The sequence below is a fragment of the Rhinoraja longicauda genome, chromosome 13, assembly GCF_053455715.1.
Source record: "Rhinoraja longicauda isolate Sanriku21f chromosome 13, sRhiLon1.1, whole genome shotgun sequence".
Classification (NCBI taxonomy): domain Eukaryota; kingdom Metazoa; phylum Chordata; class Chondrichthyes; order Rajiformes; family Arhynchobatidae; genus Rhinoraja; species Rhinoraja longicauda.
The window spans coordinates 39,067,043-39,087,283 of record NC_135965.1 but is presented as its reverse complement, the minus strand read 5'-3'; the positions used below and the strand labels follow the sequence as shown (position 1 = coordinate 39,087,283).

General features: G+C 41.8%; 1 protein-coding gene across 1 annotated transcript in view; it reads right to left on the bottom strand.

Annotated features, from left to right (window-relative positions):
• Positions 1-3,446: 3,446 nt before the first annotated feature.
• Positions 3,447-20,241, bottom strand: part of pik3cb (phosphatidylinositol-4,5-bisphosphate 3-kinase, catalytic subunit beta) — a 183,583-nt gene continuing 166,788 nt past the window's right edge. Inside the window, exons 19-23 of the mRNA XM_078410822.1 lie at positions 17,240-17,407; positions 14,006-14,129; positions 10,977-11,122; positions 7,630-7,762; positions 3,447-7,333 (exon numbers count right to left, since the gene is read on the bottom strand). Of these exons, the coding sequence (XP_078266948.1) occupies positions 7,196-7,333; positions 7,630-7,762; positions 10,977-11,122; positions 14,006-14,129; positions 17,240-17,407 (709 nt within the window). The 3' untranslated portion in view covers positions 3,447-7,195. The remainder of the gene's footprint in view (positions 7,334-7,629; positions 7,763-10,976; positions 11,123-14,005; positions 14,130-17,239; positions 17,408-20,241) is intronic.

Sequence of the window (20,241 nt, the reverse complement as noted above, 5' to 3'; positions counted from 1 at the left end):
AGGCCAAATTTTCAATTGCTCCTCGATTATTCTGGGCAGATCCCTCCCCCCACCCACACACTACAACATTGGAGACAAGGGTTCTGGAGCTAAAACACTTTTTGGAATGGGATCCCAAGCTCATAAAATTCAGTCCTCTATTTTCACCTTTGACCTGTAATGTTAAGAATTTGGATACCTGCAATTATTTACTTTGGTCTTTAAAAGTATAGGGCCTAAACTATAAGCATTGCTTTATTATTGCCATGTGCAGAGATGCAATAAAAAGCTGTTGTTGCATTTAAATCAGATTATACCATGCATGGGTACAATCAAGCCATACACAAGTGCAAAGAGAAAAACACAGTAGTGTGTGTGGATGTTTCACTTGGTGCTTCTCGTTTAAGTAAATTAAATGCATTGTGGCCAAGTTTGCAGATGATACTAAGATAGGTCGAGGGGCAGGTTACGTAGAGAAAGTAGGTGTACTCGGACAGGTTGGGAGAGTGGGCAAAGAAGTGGCAGATGGAATATAACGTAGCAAAATGTGCACTCGTGCAGTTTGGTAGTAGGAATAAAGGGGCGGACTATTTTCTGAATGGGGAAAGGATTCGGAAATCAGAGGTGCAAAGGAACTTGGGCGTGCTGGTGCAGGATTCCCAAAAGGTTAATTTGCTAAATCGAATCAGTAGCAAGAAAAGCAAATGCAATATCAGCATTTATTTAGAGAACACTAGAATATAAAAACAAGGATGCAATACGGAGGCTCTATAGGGCATTAGTCAGACCACATTTGCAGTATTGTGAGGGGTTTTAGGCCCCATATCTGAGGAAGGATGTGCTGGCATGGGAGAGGGTTCAGAGGAGGTTTACGAGAATGATTGGGTTGGCCTGTTTAGTCTTATCATTGTTACTTTTTTTGCATATCTTTCATTCATTTGTTCAATATCTCTCTGCATCCCCATCGATATCTCTCATTTCCCTTTCCTCTGACTCTCTGGCTGAAGAAGGGTCCCAACCCGAAATGTTACCTATTCCTTTTCTCCAGAGATGCTGTCTGACCCGCTGAATTACTCCAGCTTTTTGTGTCTATCATGATTGGGTTAACGTATGATGAGCATTTGAAGGCACTGGGCCTTTACTCACTGGAGTTTATGAGGATAAGGGGCGGGGACCTCATTGAAACTTACCAGCCAATGAAAGGCTTGGATAGAATTGATGTGGAGAGGATGTTTCTACTAGCAGGAGAGTCCAGGACCAGAGGGGACAGTCTCAGAATAAATTGATGTACCTTTAGAAAGGAAATGATGGAATTTCTTTAGGCAGAGGATGGTAAATCTGTAATGGTGGTGAATGTTGAATTCATTGGCCTCCACAGATGGCTGTGGAGGCCAAGTCATTGGGTATTTTTAAGGCGTAAATTAACAGATACTTGATTAGTAAGGGTGCCAAGTGTTATGGGGAGATGGCAGGAGAATGGGGTTGAGAGGGAAAGATAGATCAACTATGATTGAATAGCAGAGTAGACTGGATGGACCGAATGGCCTAATTCTGCTCCCATGACTTATGAACTTATAGGGCCAACTGCTGAAGCTGAGGAAGATTGTAACTGCTTTGGAGTATACTATCCCTGAAATCTGTGTTTGTTGAGCCAATATGTTTGACACAATTCCGAACTGCATAGGGCAATTGATTCCCATGGGATAGGAAAGTAGATTTGCTGATTATGATTAGATCAGATGATCTCAGATTTGACTGAATGGCAGAGCAATCTTGAGGGACCTTACCGATTAACCCACCTTTTAAAAGATATATTTGTGTTCTTGTTGCCAGGGTGGTAATACAGGCCAGTAGAATGAAGTGTTTTTAAGAGTGAAACAGAAAGAAAAAGTGCACATTTGTTTGAAGGATCACTAAATATAAAATTACTGTCAGTTTGCATTATGTTTTCCCCTAGATCCTCTCCAATGAGCTCCTTTTAAAAATAATAATAGTTATTATTATTGCTGCTTTGACTACATCAGTTTAAAATTTCCAAGTACTATTAAACCCTTGTTAAAATCTGTATCCTTTGGAAATCAATTTGAACAATTATGGTTAATGCCAATTTAATTATGTTTAGTGTCCAATGTGCTAACAATAATAAAGTTAAAATTGGATGTGTGCTCTTGATGTAAACAAGGTTTTTTTTTGTTGCTCTCTGATTAAATCAGTTAAAACAATACACAATACACTCAAGCCATACATAAGTGCATCAGAAAACTACTGTAGAGGGTGGTGCGAGCTTGGTTCACCTGTGCTCAGTTTTTCTTTTACAAACGGTCTTAAAGCATTTAGATTTGAGGTTACCTGGTTAAGGAGTGCATGTTTGTATCAGTCATACTGGTGGTTTCCTGGTGTTGCTCTCTGCCCGGCACCACCTTTCAGCTGTAGGCTTAATCACAGTACTTTGTAGATTTGTGTACAACCAGTCAATAAGTGACCAACCTCAATGAGGAGTCTAGAGTACACTGAGTTGCACACGACAGCTAGTTTGCTGCGTTCTATGAATCTGCCAGGGAGCTGTTAAAGATATCCAACCCAAAGTTTTGTTTTCAATTTAAGTTTCAATATTTATTATAATACTATACAGAATTTATTGCAGTTGATCTGACTTATTACAAGCCTTAAATTATTAATTTGTGTTATTCTGTAAAATGAGTCAATTTGATTGCCATTCAAATGTTTATGTAATAAATGTATTTTAGTGTGTTAAGATACTTGCAGAAGACGTATTCATCCTTTGGGCTTTTGTTAAATAAAAAAAAATGTAATGTTATCAAAATTTGGGGTTGTCTAGATTTCCATTAATGGCCTTACTTTCCCAGAAGCAGTCATCACATCCCCTGTTCAGATCAGAATGCAAGCTTTTAAAACCAGGAATCCCCCTCTTTCTTTTTCAACTACCCACCCGTTGCTCATCCCCAGTCAAGCTTTCAAAAGTTTACAAGATGGCAGGCGGGCCCCCAAGTCTTGCTTCCTTCTCCCACTTGAAATTGTTATGCTGCAGTAGAGCACATGGTGCAAATATCATTTAATAGAAAGAAGCAAGTGGCGGCCAAGGTGGTGCAGCGGTAGAGTTGCTGCCTTACTGCTCCGGAGACCCGGGTTCGATCCCGACTATGGGTGATGTCTGTAGGGAGTTTGTACGCTCTCCGTATGACTGTGTGTGTTTTCTCCGAGATCTTCGGTTTCCTCCCACACTCCAAAAGACATACAGGCTTTTAGACATCCAGGTTAATTGGCTGGATGTATGTGTAAATTGTCCCAAGTGTGTGCAGGATATTATTAATGTGCAGGGGTCGGTGCGGACTCGATGGGCCGAAGGGCCTGTTTCCACGCTGTATCTCCAAAAACTAAAGCGGTGACTTTATTTTTCTATAAAAAGTTTATTTAAAAGCAAAATATACAATCAACATCCTTTTCATGTGCATCATTGCACTTCATCGGAAATGTAGCATTTGGATGATCATACCGGAAAGAAATTTGGAAACACTTCACAATGTCAGTACATTCAAACTTTAAAAGGCACAGTTTCCTGAAATGCTCCACCATTCATTTACTGTACACATTGTAAAGACTTGGAATTTAAATTCATTGTGTAATATTTGCGGTAACAAAGGGGTATTGACCAAGCCTTTGAACAAAACATTTAATCCATGATAACGTTGTACAAATCTACACATCAGTAGTAGCAATAAGCCATCCACTATAAACAATGTACAATCAGTAGCAATGGTGCAGTAGCATCTTAATGCCAATAGGTTTACTGGTACAAATCCCGTTCTCAGATATTCAATCGCTGCTCTTGTCAGATGGCAAGTGCGATGTCTCTCAGTTGGTCACAAGGTTGTAATAACATTCTTTGTAAAGGCGGAAGAGAGTGATAAAGGTGTATGGTTCCCTGCCTTGTGTATGTCTTGGACCAATGTAAAGCAGCATTGGCAGCAGCCACAGAGCCGTTTGTTCAATGAACATCCCATCTTTCAAAAGATAGGTAGAATACGTGAGGAAAAGTATACAGATGTGGAAAGGAACATTATATAATATATTTAAAACAAATAAATAACACTTCACAATCACTAAGCCTTGGCACACACAAAGAGCCTAGCAGGCTGTTTCACCATTAGACCATTGAACACGATGGGTTCTTTATCTTTTACTTCCAGATTATCTAAAGGATTTTCTCTATTGCTTTTCCAGTCAGTTGCTAGTTTGCTCAAGTATTCAAAAGTGATTACAATGATTTTTTTTTTAATTGGTTAACCTGACTGGAACATGGCCAAATATTTCATTGCCATAAAGTAGTAGTTAACTGGGACTTTAGCTTTGAGTTTCTGCTGTTGATTCCTCCTGAAAAAGGTGTAGCTCCAATGTGTCTTCACTAATGGCTTTTGAGAAAGTCTAACACTATTGTTAATAGCCTCGATGCCCAATCTGAAAGGTGCGAAGCACTAAAAACATGTCTGCATATAAATGCGAGTTTACAGTCTGCAAAAGCATTATCCATGCTAGTTTAGTTTTATGTTTCTACTTCAAAGCTTAAACATTTTATTAGCTAAAGTGCACTTGAGTGTTATGAATTATTTTTAATATCTATGCATTTCTGTTAAAATATGCAAATGAAGAACTGATACGATAAGCAAATTAAAGTGATTAAGATAAAGATATGGCTGAGATGTTTTAGTATGTAAGAAGGAATTTTTCAGGGGTTAAAATATTTGGAAAAAGTAATGTTGCATGATGTCTACTTTACCGAGATTCTGTTGGATGAATCGATATTAAATCCATAATTGTAATAAAATTCAGTACTTTGTCTTAAAATTAGAACTGGGGATGGGTTGCTTCATAGTTAAAGCCAGTACAATCCTATACTTCAGTAGTAGCCACAAGCGTAGGGCATTCAACAATGTGTTGGATGCCATGGCTTTTCTCTCCCACAATGTTTTTTTTCTATTGCACAAACTGAGTGGGTAGCTGCATAGCACCAGGAAAGAGGAAATGCAATACCATGCCATCAATGCAACAAAGCTTGATGCATATTCCCCCCTCTCATAAAGCAGCACTGGAGAGTCAAATTCAGAGACACAGCACGGTCGCAGGCCCTTCGGCCCACCAACTCCGCGCTGAGCGGTGAACCCAGTACATGAGCACTATCCTAAACACTAGGGACAATTTACAGTTTTTACCGAAGCCAATTAAACCACGTCGTCGGAGTGTGGGAGGAAACCGGAGAAAAGCACACGTGGTCACAGGGTGAACGTACAAGCTCAGTACGAAAAGCAGCCAAAGTCGGGATCGAACCCGGTCTCTGGTGCTGTAAGGCAGCAACTGTACCGCTGCGCCAAGGTAAAACTGACAAACCACTTTTTAAAAAAAAATAGCTGCTGGCGGTGGGAGTTCAGAACCGTCTAAATTTAGATTGAAATTAACTCTCTTTGCAATTTGGGTCTGTGTGCATTGGATGCGATCAGGTAAACCATGAAGAATCTCCAAGATTATCAGTGAAAATTCAAAATAGTTATTTTCCCAATACAAGTTCGGCGACTGTTGCAGGTGAGGTGGGTATGTAATGACATTCGTTGTTATACCATTAGAGTCTATCAATTGGGTGTTTATGTAATCATACGCAAACGCTCAGGAAATCGAGATGCTGTAAAGGGGCAATCTAAAGCACACCTGACATTCATGATAGTGGCCTCAGAGTGATTCTTTACTCTACAGTATGTACCTTCTACTCAGGACGCAACATGGGTAGGGGGTCTGTTACACTTCAGAACGGAACTTCAAACATGAGTTCATTTTATCTGCAACTGAACTTGGAAAATGATAAAAGGATTAAAAAAAAATTTTTTAGACATACAGCGCGGAAACAGGCCCTTTGGCCCATTGAGTCCGTGCCGCCCAGCGATTCCCGCACATTAAAACTATCCTACACACACTAGGAACAATTATATATTTTTTTACATTTTACCCAGTCAATTAACCTACATACCTGTACGTCTTTGGAGTGTGGGAGGAAACCGAAGATCTCGGAGAAAACCCACGCAGGTCACGGGGAGAACGTACAAACTCTGTACAGACAGCGCCCGTAGTCAGGATCGAACCTGAGTCTCAGGCGCTGCATTCGCTGTAAGGCAGCAACTCTACCGCTGTATTTGGGCTCTTAAACCGTTTAGCTGAATGACAGATGGGTGGTTTAAATTAATGGAACCCAGTTGCTAACAATGCATGCAAACACCACCTGAGATTGCACAGTGCTCTCATCCTTTTTGTCCCATGTAAACTGCAAAGAGAAAACCTAACAGCAAAAGTTCATTCATATCAAGGGAATAAAGACTGCTCTGAAAGAGTGAATGACTCATGAAAATGTTAATTGACTTGATAGACCCAAAAGCTAAGTGACAGTCTGTTGCCAAACATGTTCCTTATTCAGTGCTAAGTTCACAGCAAACTGAATTCTTTCCAGCCCTTAAATAATAAACCAGAATAGTGTCGTGGGTAGACATGTGTTCAGTATAAAAATACCCAGTTCTTTCCTCATTCTCTACATCACGCTATTCTACAAGGTTGTCGGCCTAACAGAATTATTTTCCTTAATTTATAAAGAAATGTCTGAGATAATATTGCCAATGAAAGAGTAGTTATGGTTGTCCAAGAGGGGATTGACTGATAAAGTTTAATGCTTGTACAATGGTATGGATTGGTATCAATTGCCAATCCAGAATAGTATAAATAATCAATTCAATTCCTGTTCACTGGAACCCTGCCATGATCTTTAAGCCTTTGACTTTTTTTTAATAAAAACTTTAAACTTAAAGAAATTTCTTTCAAGTTTTTCTTTCAAACTTAAAAATCTACTATAAATAGATACTAAAATGAACAGTGTCCACTACCACTGCCGCTACAATCTCCAGTAGTAGCGTTCAACGTTTGTACATCAATCCTCCCTAACATCTGGAAAATGTACACCTCTTCATCGAGCGCCATGCCAGTAAAAATGAAGCAACCGGTAGTATGCCAAGACAACAAGGCCTTGCAATATGTACACTTTGAATTAGGCAACGCTCTAACTGCACTGGAAGGCATGGAGGGCAACGAGTGGGGATTGCCCTGCCATTTGGGGCACAAGTCAGAACTTCCCCAATTTGATAGCCTGTGGTATTTTCACTTCCTGCTAGGACCGTCCGTCTTTGGCCACAATGTGAGCCATCCAGTTCACTTTCGTCGTCCAGCTTTCACGAAGGGCCTCGTCAAACTTCTGTCGAAACTGCTTCAAGGCATCCTCGTCGGTTTTTCCTAAAGCCAGCGAGTCCTGGTGGTGGGAGGAGAGGATTCAGTAAAACAGAGCAGCCGCAGCATAGCAAAGGACCAAACTCGGGAACAAAATGCATTTCCAAGGGGCCACTACTTTTGAGTATATTTTCATAAGCTTGGATATTTCAGAAATGGATAAAGTTCAAACGTGTGGCAGCACCGTTTTCCAATGCAACAGCAGCACATGATAACATAGTGCATGGTTATTTTACTCCCTTGTAGGTGGCTCTCGGATGGTAGTAGGGGGCAGTGTAGATGAAGGTACGAGGAAAGTCGGAGATAAGCTGGCTTTACCTTGAGATACTGGATGTCTTTGACGGAGCTTAGTTCAGGTAGACCTGCTGTCAACATGAGTGCAAACAGCGTAATGAACAAGTTTCCGTTCTTGCGGAGAATCAAATAGGCATCTTCACAACACTGACGAAACCTAGGGAAATCAGCACATTACACGTCCTTAAGTTATATTCTGAAAGATGAAGCTCAAATGATACATCAAACACTGCTTTTACAACCTATTCCTCGTTAGATAAATTAATTTTATTTATTTGGTTAGTTTATTTGTCATTCCACTCCTTACAGATCGTGCAACCAATGGGACGAAACAGAGTGCCTCGGGGGGGTCAGAGTGCAATTCAAATGCAAAACATATAGGCAGGGGATGACAGTGCAGTACAATACAATACAGTACCATACAATTAGACAGTGCAATACAATACAGTACCATACAATTAGACAGTGCAATACAATACAACACATATAGACAGGGGATTAAAGCATGTAAACGGTCAACTTCTGCCCCCCTTCACTTCGTCATGCTTTTTGACATTGCTTTTCAGGCTAATGGCATGGCAAAAAAAAATAATGGCACCAGAGACTCAGGTTCAAAACTGACTACGGGTGCTGTCTGTGCAGTTTGCACATTCTCCCAGTGATCTTGTGGGTTTTCTCCGGCTGTTCCGGTTCCCCCCACATCCCAAAGAAGGGCAGGTTTGTAGGTTAATTGACTTCTGTAAATTGCCCCACGTATGTAGGATGCGATAGAGCTAGTAGTGTACAGGTGAACAGTACTCAGCATGGACTAGAAGGACCTGTTTCCATGCTGCATTCTAAACGGGTCCTTTTCGGAATGGCAGGCAGTGACTAGTGGGGTACCGCAAGGCTCAGTGCTGGGACCCCAGTTATTTACAGTGTATATTAATGATTTGGACGAGGGAATTGAATGCAACATCTCTAAGTTTGCGGATGACACGAAGCTGGGTGGCAGTGTTAGCTGCGAGGAGGATGCTAGGAGGCTGCAGAGTGACTTGGATAGATTAGGCGAGTGGGCAAATGCATGGCAAATGTGGATAAATGTGAGGTTATCCACTTTGGCGGCAAGAACAGGAAAGCAGAGTATTACCTGAATGGTGACCGATTAGGAGAAGGGGAGATGCAACGTGACCTGGGTGTCATGGTGCACCAGTCATTGAAAGCAAGCATGCAGGTGCAGCAGGCAGTGAAGAAAGCGAATGGTATGTTGGCATTCATAGCAAGAGGATTTGAGTTTAGGAGCAGGGAGGTTCTGCTGCAGTTCTACAGGGCCTTGGTGAGACCGCACCTGGAGTATTGTGTGCAGTTTTGGTCTCCTAACCTGAGGAAAGACGTTCTTGCCTTAGAGGGAGTACAGAGAAGGTTCACCAGATTGATCCCTGGGATGGCGGGACTTACATATGAGGAAAGACTAGATAGACTGGGCTTGTACTCGCTGGAATTTAGAAGACTGAGGGGGGATCTTATAGAAACATATAAAATTCTTAAGGGGTTGGAGAGGCTAGATGCGGGAAAATTGTTCCCGATGTTGGGGGAGTCCTGAACCAGGGGTCACAGCTTAAGGATAAGGGGGAAGTCTTTTAGGACCGAGATGAGAAAACATTTCTTCACACAGAGAGTGGTGAGTCTGTGGAATTCTCTGCCACAGAAGGTAGTTGAGGCCAGTTCATTGGCTATATTTAAGAGGGAGTTAGATGTGGCCCTTTTTGCTAAAGGGATCAGGGGGTATGGAGAGAAGGCAGGTACAGGCTACTGAGCTGAATGATCAGCCATGATCATATTGAATGGCGGTGCAGGCTCGAAGGGCCGAATGGCCTACTCCTGCACCTATTTTCTATGTTTCTATGTTTCTAAAAGCTAAACTAGACTTCAAGACTTTTGTGCATTTCAATGTTGTCTATAAATGTTGGTATCAACTGCAACAAGGCACAGTAGATCTTTATTAACACCCACTGTAAGAAATGCTATTCCATTCAGGAAGTATGTTTTGTATGTTGGATGAATCAGGAAAACTAATTTTGGGACTTGTAAACAACAAGTCTTTTATTATCATACAAAGTATAGTCAAAGTTCAAACTTCAAAAGTAAATTATTTTGAATGTTAACATTTTCCATGTGGTGAAGTTAAATGAAAATGTTCACCATCACAAAACCAGATGTTGCTCTCACTACATCACCTGCTTGTGCCTTCAAGAATTGAGGCACATCTACCAGTTAGGGTACAAAGTGCTGGAGCTACTCAGCAAGTCAGACAGCATCTCTGGAGAACATAGATAGATGACATTGCAGTTCAGTTTCAGTTTAATTTATTGTCATGTGCACTGAGGTACAGTGAAAATCTTTTGTTGCTTGCTAACCAGTGCTAATTTTGGGTTGGGCCCTTTCTTCAGGAGGTTCTAGCCTCAAAGCGTTACCCATCCTTGTTATCCAGAGATGCTGCCTGAGTTACTTCAGCACTTTGTGTCGTTTTGTCTAAACCAGCACCTGCAGTTCCTCGTTTCTACAGGTCTACTTCTGGTCTAAACCAATAATAGTTTTGAAAGGTGCTCCTCTCGTGATGGTGTGCACTTGTTTAAAATGGTAAGTCATTGTTTCGTTTACCAACCATGTTACTCTCGGGTTTATTAACTGTGTGAACCAGCACCTATTTATCAACTAAAAAACACTAGTCTTCAGCTGGACCTCAGATCTGCCAGGTGGTGTCATTCATTCCAATTTCTCCACCTTGCTGCGGGGGTGTTGTTTAGTTTTGCTGGTCTCTTGGAAGTAAAACATTGGGAATTCTACACTCGTACAGATGGGGGTTGGATCTGTACCTACCAATGATTATCATGAATAAGTGACACAGGCAAACTGTCATTCCTCACTCATGACACAGGTTTCTAGAGTTAACCACTGAATATTAATGGTACCAATGGTAATGCTAAAGTTTGAAGCTTTGAACCGTCTAACCTTAATATTCATCCACCTAGTTATTATAGAACTGAAATATCAAAACCTGCTGTGTGACCAATTACAGCTACAACACAAACAAAGTCGTTCGGTTGTACAAGTAGATATGTCTATTCTGCAATTTTTGGTCACAGTAAAATTGTCAGCTCCCCACTACATAACAAAAGAGGAAAATATAGGAAGGAACTGCAGATGCTGGTTTAAACCGAAGATAGACACAGTTACTGTGTTACTCCAGTATTTTGTGTCTAAAAGAGGAAAGCATGTTTGAGTACGTTGAGAATAGAATCCAATACATAACTGTTGACAGCATGGTGAATAGAAAAATAAAACTATCCCAGAGCTATGGCTATTGTTAACATCCTTAAAGCAATATTTACCTGCAAAATTTCTCAGTGTTTCCAGTTTTCCCTTGTTGGATGACATGAATGAAGTCGTGGGTAAGGATGAAAGGCACACGTTCTCTCTTAATCCCAAACTTGGACTTGAAATTCCCAAGGATGTGGCCAAAGTCTATATGAAAGAGCTTGAAAAAGAGAGTGGAGAAAATTTACTTTTGCAAAACTATGGACCAAAATTTGCTTCCTAACACTGTGCAGTCGACCTTACCCCCAAATGTGTGTTGAGTATGTTTGTAGTTTGCCAAGTCACTGCTGTTAACTTGATTCCGATTAGCCTATTTTAAAGCGACTAGGTCCTAAAGACTTTCAGAGCTTTCCATGAATAATCCCATCAGATTTTGGAGGAACAATGTGCTCTTCCCATGAATGTCCCTGGCGTCCGAGCATTACTAAAATTACCACTTATAAACGAGGAATAATTACCTAAATTTTGCCCGGGTCTCCTGCAGCCTGCGAAACAATTTGAGTTGTTCTAGGCCTTTTTAGTCAAAGGTTTAGTTGGCAGATTAACCAGATCAAGTCCTGGGAATTTTCACAAACACTCTGTTCCACTGCTGGACTTTGTAGGGTCTACAGTCAGAGTGCATTTGCAAAATGATCCTTTGACTACTGTGTATATGTGCAGGAACGTCACAGCAAGTTCCCGCCCTAAAATAATAATAGATTATTATAATAACAGGGGGAAAGATTTAATAAGAATCTGAGGGGTGACTTTTTCACATAAAGGTTGGTGGGTGCATGGAACGAGCTGCCAGGGGAGGTAGTTGAGGCTGGGACTATCCCAACATTTGAGAACATTTAGACAGGTACATGGATAGACCAGGTTTAGAGGGATATGGGCCAAATGCTGATAGGTGGGACTAGTGTAGATGGGATGGTGTGGGTAAATTGGGCCAACGGGCCTGTGTCCACGCTGTAAGACTCTGTCCAAAATCCTGTAATACTGTAAGTATTTTTTTTTTCTGAGGGACACTCCAATGTATTTCTTAACCTGATGGTTTGAGGTATAATTGCCTGGCATGAATATTTATTTGAATCAAGTGTCATATGGAACAATGAAATTCATCCTTGCATCAGTGTAACAGGTTTGTAAACACAGTAGTCGATAGATAACGTAAAACAAACAGAAATTGTTACATTTTAAAATACAATATTTGTGCCACAACAAAATAAATGCCTGAAATCCCTAGTTTAGTTGGTATTTGTAGTGTTCAATGGCCTGATGGTTGTTGGGAAGAAGCTGTTCCTTAACGTGGAAGTCAGTTTTCAGACTCCTATGCATTCTTCCTGGTGGCAGATTTTAGATTTAGAGATGTGGAATGAGAGTGTGTTCAGGGTAGTGTGGGTACACTGCATTACTGCCAAGAGGCTTGTTGCAGTGGTGTATGCCATTCATAACTTGGAACCAATTCCAGTGTACCAGTAGCAAGGTTAGTTACTGATAGAACATTAGTTTCATTTCTGACAATGACCAAAGTTCATCGGACTAGAGAACTGCAGCAAATCTTGTCCATGCCCTTGGTTAGTGGGCAGAAATACACAGGCAACACAGTGGTCAGCAACCATTTATAGTGGTAGACACAAAATGCTGGAGTAACTCAGCAGGAAAGGCAGCATCTCTGGAGAGAAGGAATGGGTGACGTTTTGGGTCGAGACCCTTCTTCAGAGTTTATAGTGGTACCCGTTTATTGACCACATCAATAAAACCTATTTGTATGACAAAACTTTTGCTAACTTGTTAGAATGGAAGGGTGCTGATGTGGCCAAGCTTTTGGTTCCTATGATAAGGATATAGTAATTGGAGGCTGTCCAAAGAAGGTTCACTGTGCTAATTGCTGGGATGGGAGTGATGTCCTAGCAAGAAAGGTTAGATCTGTACTTTATGGACTTAGAAGAATGAGGAGTGATTTTGATAGAACCATAAGATTGTAAGGGAGCATATAAAGGTAAATGTTGAGAGGCTTTCAGTGGTGGGATACGCTCAGACAAGGGGGCATAGTTTCAAGGTAAGTGGTTGGTAATTTGAAACTAAAGTAATTTAAGGTAAACTAGTTTTGAGTTTCATGTTCTTAATTTTCAAATTTAAATGTTAAAATCAGTGACAGTTTTTCACAAAGCAAAGCTCTGCCACTACCTGGGTTTGTGGTAAAGTCTGTGGGGAATGGGGAATCAGGACTTTATAATGCTTAACCTGCAGCCTAATGGCCATGATGATCTTGTCATCTAACTCAAGGCCAAGGAAGATCAACCCTTCAAATCTGACCCACATCAGGGTTGGTTTGCAAGGACCTAATGGGAGCATGGATTCAGCAGTACCAGAACACCATTGTGATGGCAAAGCAAAACGGAACACAATTACTTGAGATATTTAAACGTTTGGGTGATTGCTTTTGTTAATCTTCCTCCTACTAAAATCTTCTGCTGCATTTGTATTTTGCTTTCACAATTGGGCAGCACAGTGGCACAGCGGTGGATTAGCGGTAATTGGTTTCTGTGAAATGTCCCTTGTGCGTGTAAGGTCATAAGGGATAGGAGTAGAATTAGGCCATTCGGCCCATCAAGTCTACTCCGCCATTCAATCACGGCTGATCTATCTCTCCCTCCTAACCCCATTCTCCTGCCTTCTCTCCATAACCTCTGACACCTGTACTAATCAAGAAGGATTAGTGTAGGATAGCGTAAGTGTGAGAGGATTGCTGGTTGGCGCGGACTCGGTAGGCCGAAGGCCTGCTTCTGCGCTGTATCTCTCAACTAAACTATACTGAATTGTGATGCGACATTTTTACAGCAGAAAATTATTGCTGGACTGAGACATTTAAATGGCTAACCACTTGATCGTATAAATTCAGGTGACGGGCCCCAGATTTAAATATTAACGTAGTTATGTAAAACATGGTGGAGAAACGGGGTATCAACCCTGCAAGAGAGGAAGACTTGGTTGCCAGATACATTCTGGTTCGATCCCCAGTCACTACTCTGCTATTTTTCCAAACTCTATTGCTTCATACCTGACCCGTTTCACGGACCATGATGTTGTCACTGTGTCTGTCCCCAATCCCGAGTACATAAGTCGCTACACAGTAGCCAGCACATGACAGAGTAAATTCCTCAATTGCCTTTTCCAAGGTATCCCTGTAGTCAAGCCGAATATGGAAGAAGAACAAAAACATAATTGAACGTTGGTCTCTTAAAGCATTGAGAATAAGCATGTCAACAGTTTTATCATTCAGAACTAAATAAGAAATTGCAGGAACTGCACATCAGGCCAGACAGCATTTTCTGGAGAGAGTAAATGTTCTCAAAAATTCTGTAGTAAACAGAAGCAAAGATTTGATCAACCAGAGCAATGTATTTTCTTCCAGTTTCTTCTCACTGTTTAGTGGAAATCCAGCATGTCAGTTCCTTCCTTTTGGACTTGGCAACAGTGGTACTCCACCAACTCCAATGCCCTCAGAATGGCTTCCAATTAATATTCAGAAAATAATGATCCTTAGTTAATATTTTGCAGATTAATCTGCTGAGGGCAACCAACACAAAATATCCCTTCCTGCACTTTACCTGATGTCATAAGACGTCGGGGTCCAGAATCAATATGGAGGATCATTCCTTCCTGATTGTGTATATCATTACGTCCTAACCTGGGTCTACCAGTGAGACAGGAACCGCGTGACATTGTCCAAGGAACAAGTGTATGATTATGATAAGGGTGAGCTATTGGCTAACATATCTTGTACAGAAGATAGATACAAAATGCTGGAGTAACTCAGTGGGTCAGGCAGCATCTCTGCGGAAAAATGATGCGTGCCGTTTCGGGTCGGCATCCTTCTTCAGATGGGTGAAGAAGGGTCCCAACCCCAAACGTTCCCCAACCTTTTTCTCCTGAGATGCTGCCTGTCGCGCTGAATTACTGCAGCACTTTATGTCTATCTTTTGTAAATACCAGCATCTGCTGTTCCTTTCCACATATCTTGTACAGACTTCCAGGATCTGTGGAAAAGACTGTAGGTTGATCTAAGTCTTACCTGATGTCTAAGTCAATGCCAGGTGGTCCGTTCAACTTTGCCTTTTAGTTCATGGATGCAAATATTAGTGCTGCGTGGCAAACTAGGTGGTTTTGGAGGAAGCTGAGAGTCAATCACATTGCCTCTGTCCTCCAATTGCCTGTCTATTTGACCAGACTTTAGAGATACAGCACGGAAACAGGCCCTTTGGCCCACTGCGTCCGCTCCGACCAGCAATCACTCCGTACACTAACACTATCCCACACACGCGGGACAATTTACAATTTTAACGAAGACGATTAACCTACAAACCTGTACGTCTTTGGAGTGTGGGAGGAAACTGGAGCAATCAGAGAAAACCGGGAGAACGTACAAACTCTGTACAGACAACACCCATAGTCAGGATCGAACCTGGGTCTCTGGTACTGTAAGGCAGTAAATCTACCACTGTGCCACCCCGTATAAGGACAACTGATTTCTTTCTCAAGGGGACACAAGTGAACTAGATATCTTACAGCCATTAAATAGCGTTATGATCATTGTTAGTGTTGCTAGCCTTTAGGTTATGAGACCAGGAACATTCAATCATTGCATCTCCACACCAGGCATGTATCACCTATTGCAAGACAACCAACTTTGTGGCTTTCTTTGAAAGTAGAGTAACTTGGACATTAAGAGACAGGTGGTTAAAATTTTGAAAGCAGGAACCTTACTATACATTTCAACAACTGCTCTGCTTTATCCATGAACTATTATCATGTTCAATTTGATTGCTACATGAAACGCCATCCATTTGTGGAAAATATTCCTGAAAATCAAAACTCACAATTTGCCATGGGTGAAATTAATAGATTGGTCAAATGGTTCTGTACTAAATTCTTCCAATGACTGTCGTTATTTTTCGCAAGAATTTCTTTGGAACCCTAGGTAGAAATCCGAGCCACCTCAAGCTTGGGACCATCCAATATATTTTCACAACAGCTAAATGTCTTATCCGAAGGGTTCAAAGTCAATGATTTTTATTTAGTTTTGTGCATGTTTACTGCACACAGACAGTAGCACTTGGTCCAAATAGACTTGGCTCAGAACAAACCTGCCATTATTTAGTAATAGTTTAGAGCCGCATGCATTGGGTGGAGGAGAAGCCTGCTGACTCCCTTAACCACATTAAAGTCTTTCACCGAACTCTGTGGCTTCATTAGATGCCGTGGAACATAACAGTGACACCCCATGAAAAGATGAAGAATGTAGCAATGAGGGTTTCACTTGCCATAAAGTGGGAATTGCATGGCTGATATATATGTGTATCATGTGCCAGGATGAGAGTTCACTTGAAAAACTGTGCAGCCAAGTTACATGGCTATAGAAACAAAACCAAACTGCAGGCACTGGAGATCCGGAACAAAAACAGAAAATGCTGGACGCAGGTTCAAGCATCACATAAAGAGCAATTTCTGGGGCTTCTTTGACTTGAAACATTGGATCCGTTTTCAATTTCCACAGATGCTGCCTGACCAGATGGTGCTTCCTGCTTTTATGTAAATTACAATGACCTTTAAATCACCAGGTAATAATAAAAGTTCGATGTGCAGATGGATCTTGGGGTCAAAATTCATAGTTCCCTGAAGACGTACGGTATACTTGCCTTCATTTGTCACGGTATTTATTGAGTACAAGAGTCAGGAAGTCATGATGCAGCGCCATGAGACATTGGATAGGTCATATTTTGAGTATTACATGCAGTTCTGAACCCCATTACAGGAAGGATGGGGAAGCTTTGGAGAGGGGTGCAGACAAAGTTTACCCGAATGCTAACACAAATAGCATTAGCTACAAGCTACAATTAGCTACACAATTAGCTACAAGGAGAGGTAGGGCAGGCTTGGATTGTTTCGTCTGGAGTGCCGAAGAAATCTGATAGAAGTATATAAAGTTGGGAAGCGTAGATAGGGTAGAGAGTCTGAACCTTTTTCCCCAAGGTGGAAATATTAAAAAACTAGAGGGCACAACTTTAAGGTGAGAGGGGCAAAGTTTAAAGGAGATGTGCGGGCCAATTTTTTTTCTTCAAAGATAAGTAAACTAACGCAAAAAAATGAACAGGAATTGAATAATGCACATACACAAATGATAGAACAGCACACCACAGGTACAGGCCCGACAGCCCACAATGTCCATGCCAAAAATGATGTTGTTTATAATCTAAAGGCTCGCTGGCCACAGCAAGAAAGAATGAGAACTTACGGAGAATTCTTCTCTTTAATCCAGTTCAGCAAAGCATCTTTGTTGAAGGCAGCAGTAGCAGCAACATTACTGTTGTTCAGTTGTATAGTGGCTATTGTTTCTGAAGCAGAAACCACCTGAATAATACCAGATTTATCTCCCGTTGCAAGGCAGCCATATGGCACAATTCTGAAAAAGAAACACACAAAGCAGACATTGATGATAAGGGGAGTGCAATTTTATTTTGTAGTCATCGAGAACAGAAACGGACTCTTATTAAGTCCCACCCAGTCCATGCCAACCACCAAGCACCCATTCATGCTAATCCCACAAGAATCCTACTTTGAAAACAAAATTCTTCCAACATTCTGTAGGAAAATAACTGCAGATGTTGGTATAAATCGAAGGGATCACAAAATGCTGGAGTAACTCTGCAGGTCAGGCAGCATCTCAGGAGAGATGGAATGGGTGACGTTTCAGGTCGAGACCCTTCCTCAGACTTCCCACATTCTCTTCGACACTCCACAGATTTCACCACTCAACCTTTCATTCTGAGCATTTTACAGGGGTCAATTAATCCATTAACCTGCACATCTTTGGAGTGTGAAAGGAAACCAGAGGTTCGGTGCTGGGACCCCAGCTATTTACGATATACATTAATGACTTAGACGAAGGGATTAAAAGTACCATTAGCAAATTTGCAGATGATACTAAGCTGGGGGGTAGTGTGAATTGTGAGGAAGATGCAATAAGGCTGCAGGGTGACTTGGACAGGTTGTGTGAGTGGGCGGATACATGGCAGATGCAGTTTAATGTAGATAAGTGTGAGGTTATTCACTTTGGAAGTAAGAATAGAAAGGCAGATTATTATCTGAATGGTGTCAAGTTAGGAGGAGGGGGAGTTCAACGAGATCTGGGTGTCCTAGTGCATCAGTCAATGAAAGGAAGCATGCAGGTACAGCAGGCAGTGAAGAAAGCCAATGGAATGTTGGCCTTCATAACAAGAGGAGTTGAGTATAGGAGCAAAGAGGTCCTTCTACAGTTGTACCGGGCCCTGGTGAGACCGCACCTGGAGTACTGTGTGCAGTTTTGGTCTCCAAATTTGAGGAAGGATATTTTTGCTATGGAGGGCGTGCAGCGTAGGTTCACTAGGTTAATTCCCGGAATGGCGGGACTGTCGTATGTTGAAAGGCTGGAGCGATTGGGCTTGTATACACTGGAATTTAGAAAGATGAGGGGGGATCTTATTGAAACATATAAGATAATTAGGGGATTGGACACATTAGAGGCAGGAAACATGTTCCCAATGTTGGGGGAGTCCAGAACAAGGGGCCACAGTTTAAGAATAAGGGGTAGGCCATTTAGAACGGAGATGAGGAAGAACTTTTTCAGTCAGAGAGTGGTGAAGGTGTGGAATTCTCTGCCTCAGAAGGCAGTGGAGGCCAGTTCGTTGGATGCTTTCAAGAGAGAGCTGGATAGAGCTCTTAAGGATAGCGGAGTGAGGGGGTATGGGGAGAAGGCAGGAACGGGGTACTGATTGAGAGTGATCAGCCATGATCGCATTGAATGGCGTTGCTGGCTCGAAGGGCTGAATGGCCTACTCCTGCACCTATTGTCTATTGTCTATTGTCAGAGTACCAAAAGAGGAAACCCATGAGGTTACAGGGAGAAATATGTAAACTCTATATAGATGGAGAACCCGAGGTCAGGATTGAACCTGGCGCTGCTAGGACAGTGGCTCTACCAGCTGCGCCACTGTGCTGTGAGAATTTCACAAACACACTTGCACTGATGAAGAGAGCCTGTTGAATAGTTGCCTTAAAATGTCGTCTTTCAACAAACAGTAGTACGGAAACAACAGCTAAACTGAAGGTGGGATTTTGTAAGCAAGGTCTGATGATGAAGCTCTGTTTTAAGGACAAAACATCCTTTTGTATTATCAAGTCATTTTAATGGGTAAGTTCTTCTTGGTTTGCGTTTACTCTGATAAACTCTGATGGAAAACTCTCATCGATAAAAACCCAAAGAATTTTTCTCTCTGGAATTTGGCATAAATTTGGAATTTTTGGTAGATTTCCACAGAAGATCAATAGATGGCGCTGCATTGTCTCCCAGCGCTCATTCAGAATTAAAAATCCGCACCAAGGCCAAGAAAGTCTACAGATTCCAGATGCTGAGGAGATGATCTATTTTTTTCCCTGGCACGTCAATACCTATTTTGGCAAGCACAGTTTACCTTTATCAGCTCATGTTTTAACAAGTTCCATGTGCCTGTTCAGAAACCAAATGCATTGCTGGTGTCTGAATGTAGGCTGGGTTAACATTAGCGAACATAGGTGCTTTAAAACCTCCGAGCCTGTCTTACGTGACATTTGCGTATTTCTGCGTTTATGAAGATCAATGCCAAGGTGCACATTGGCTGCCCAGTTTGCAATAAATAATTCCAGTTTAAACTGCTTAAAATAGGACAAAGATAGACGCAAAACGCTGGCGTAGGTCAGACTGAAGAAGGATCCTGACCCAAAATGTCACCTGTCCATTTTCTCCAGACATTCTGCCTGAACCGCTGAGTTACGTCAGCAATTTGTGTCTATCTTTGGAATAAACCAGTATCTACAGTTCCTTTTTATTTCAAAATTGGACAATACCGAGAATGGGAGATTTACATCAGGTGCCGGGGATGTGCACACATTCTCGGTGTCCGAGCATGAGGTGAGGTGGGCTCTGACGCGTGTGAACACGAGGAAAGCTGGAGGCCCAGATGGTATATCTGGGCGAGTACTAAAGTCTTGTGCTACTCAGCTTGCTCCAGTGCTCACCACAATATTCAACCTCTCCTTGGCAAAATCCGTGGTCCCTGCATGCTTCAAAAGATCCATCATTGTACAAAGAATGCCTCTCCAGCGTGTTTAAATGACTACCGACCGGTGGCCCTCACCTCGGTTGTCATGAAATGCTTTGAGAGGCTAGTCAAGAAGCACATCTGCGCCCTCCTTCCTCGCAACATGGACCCACTACAGTTC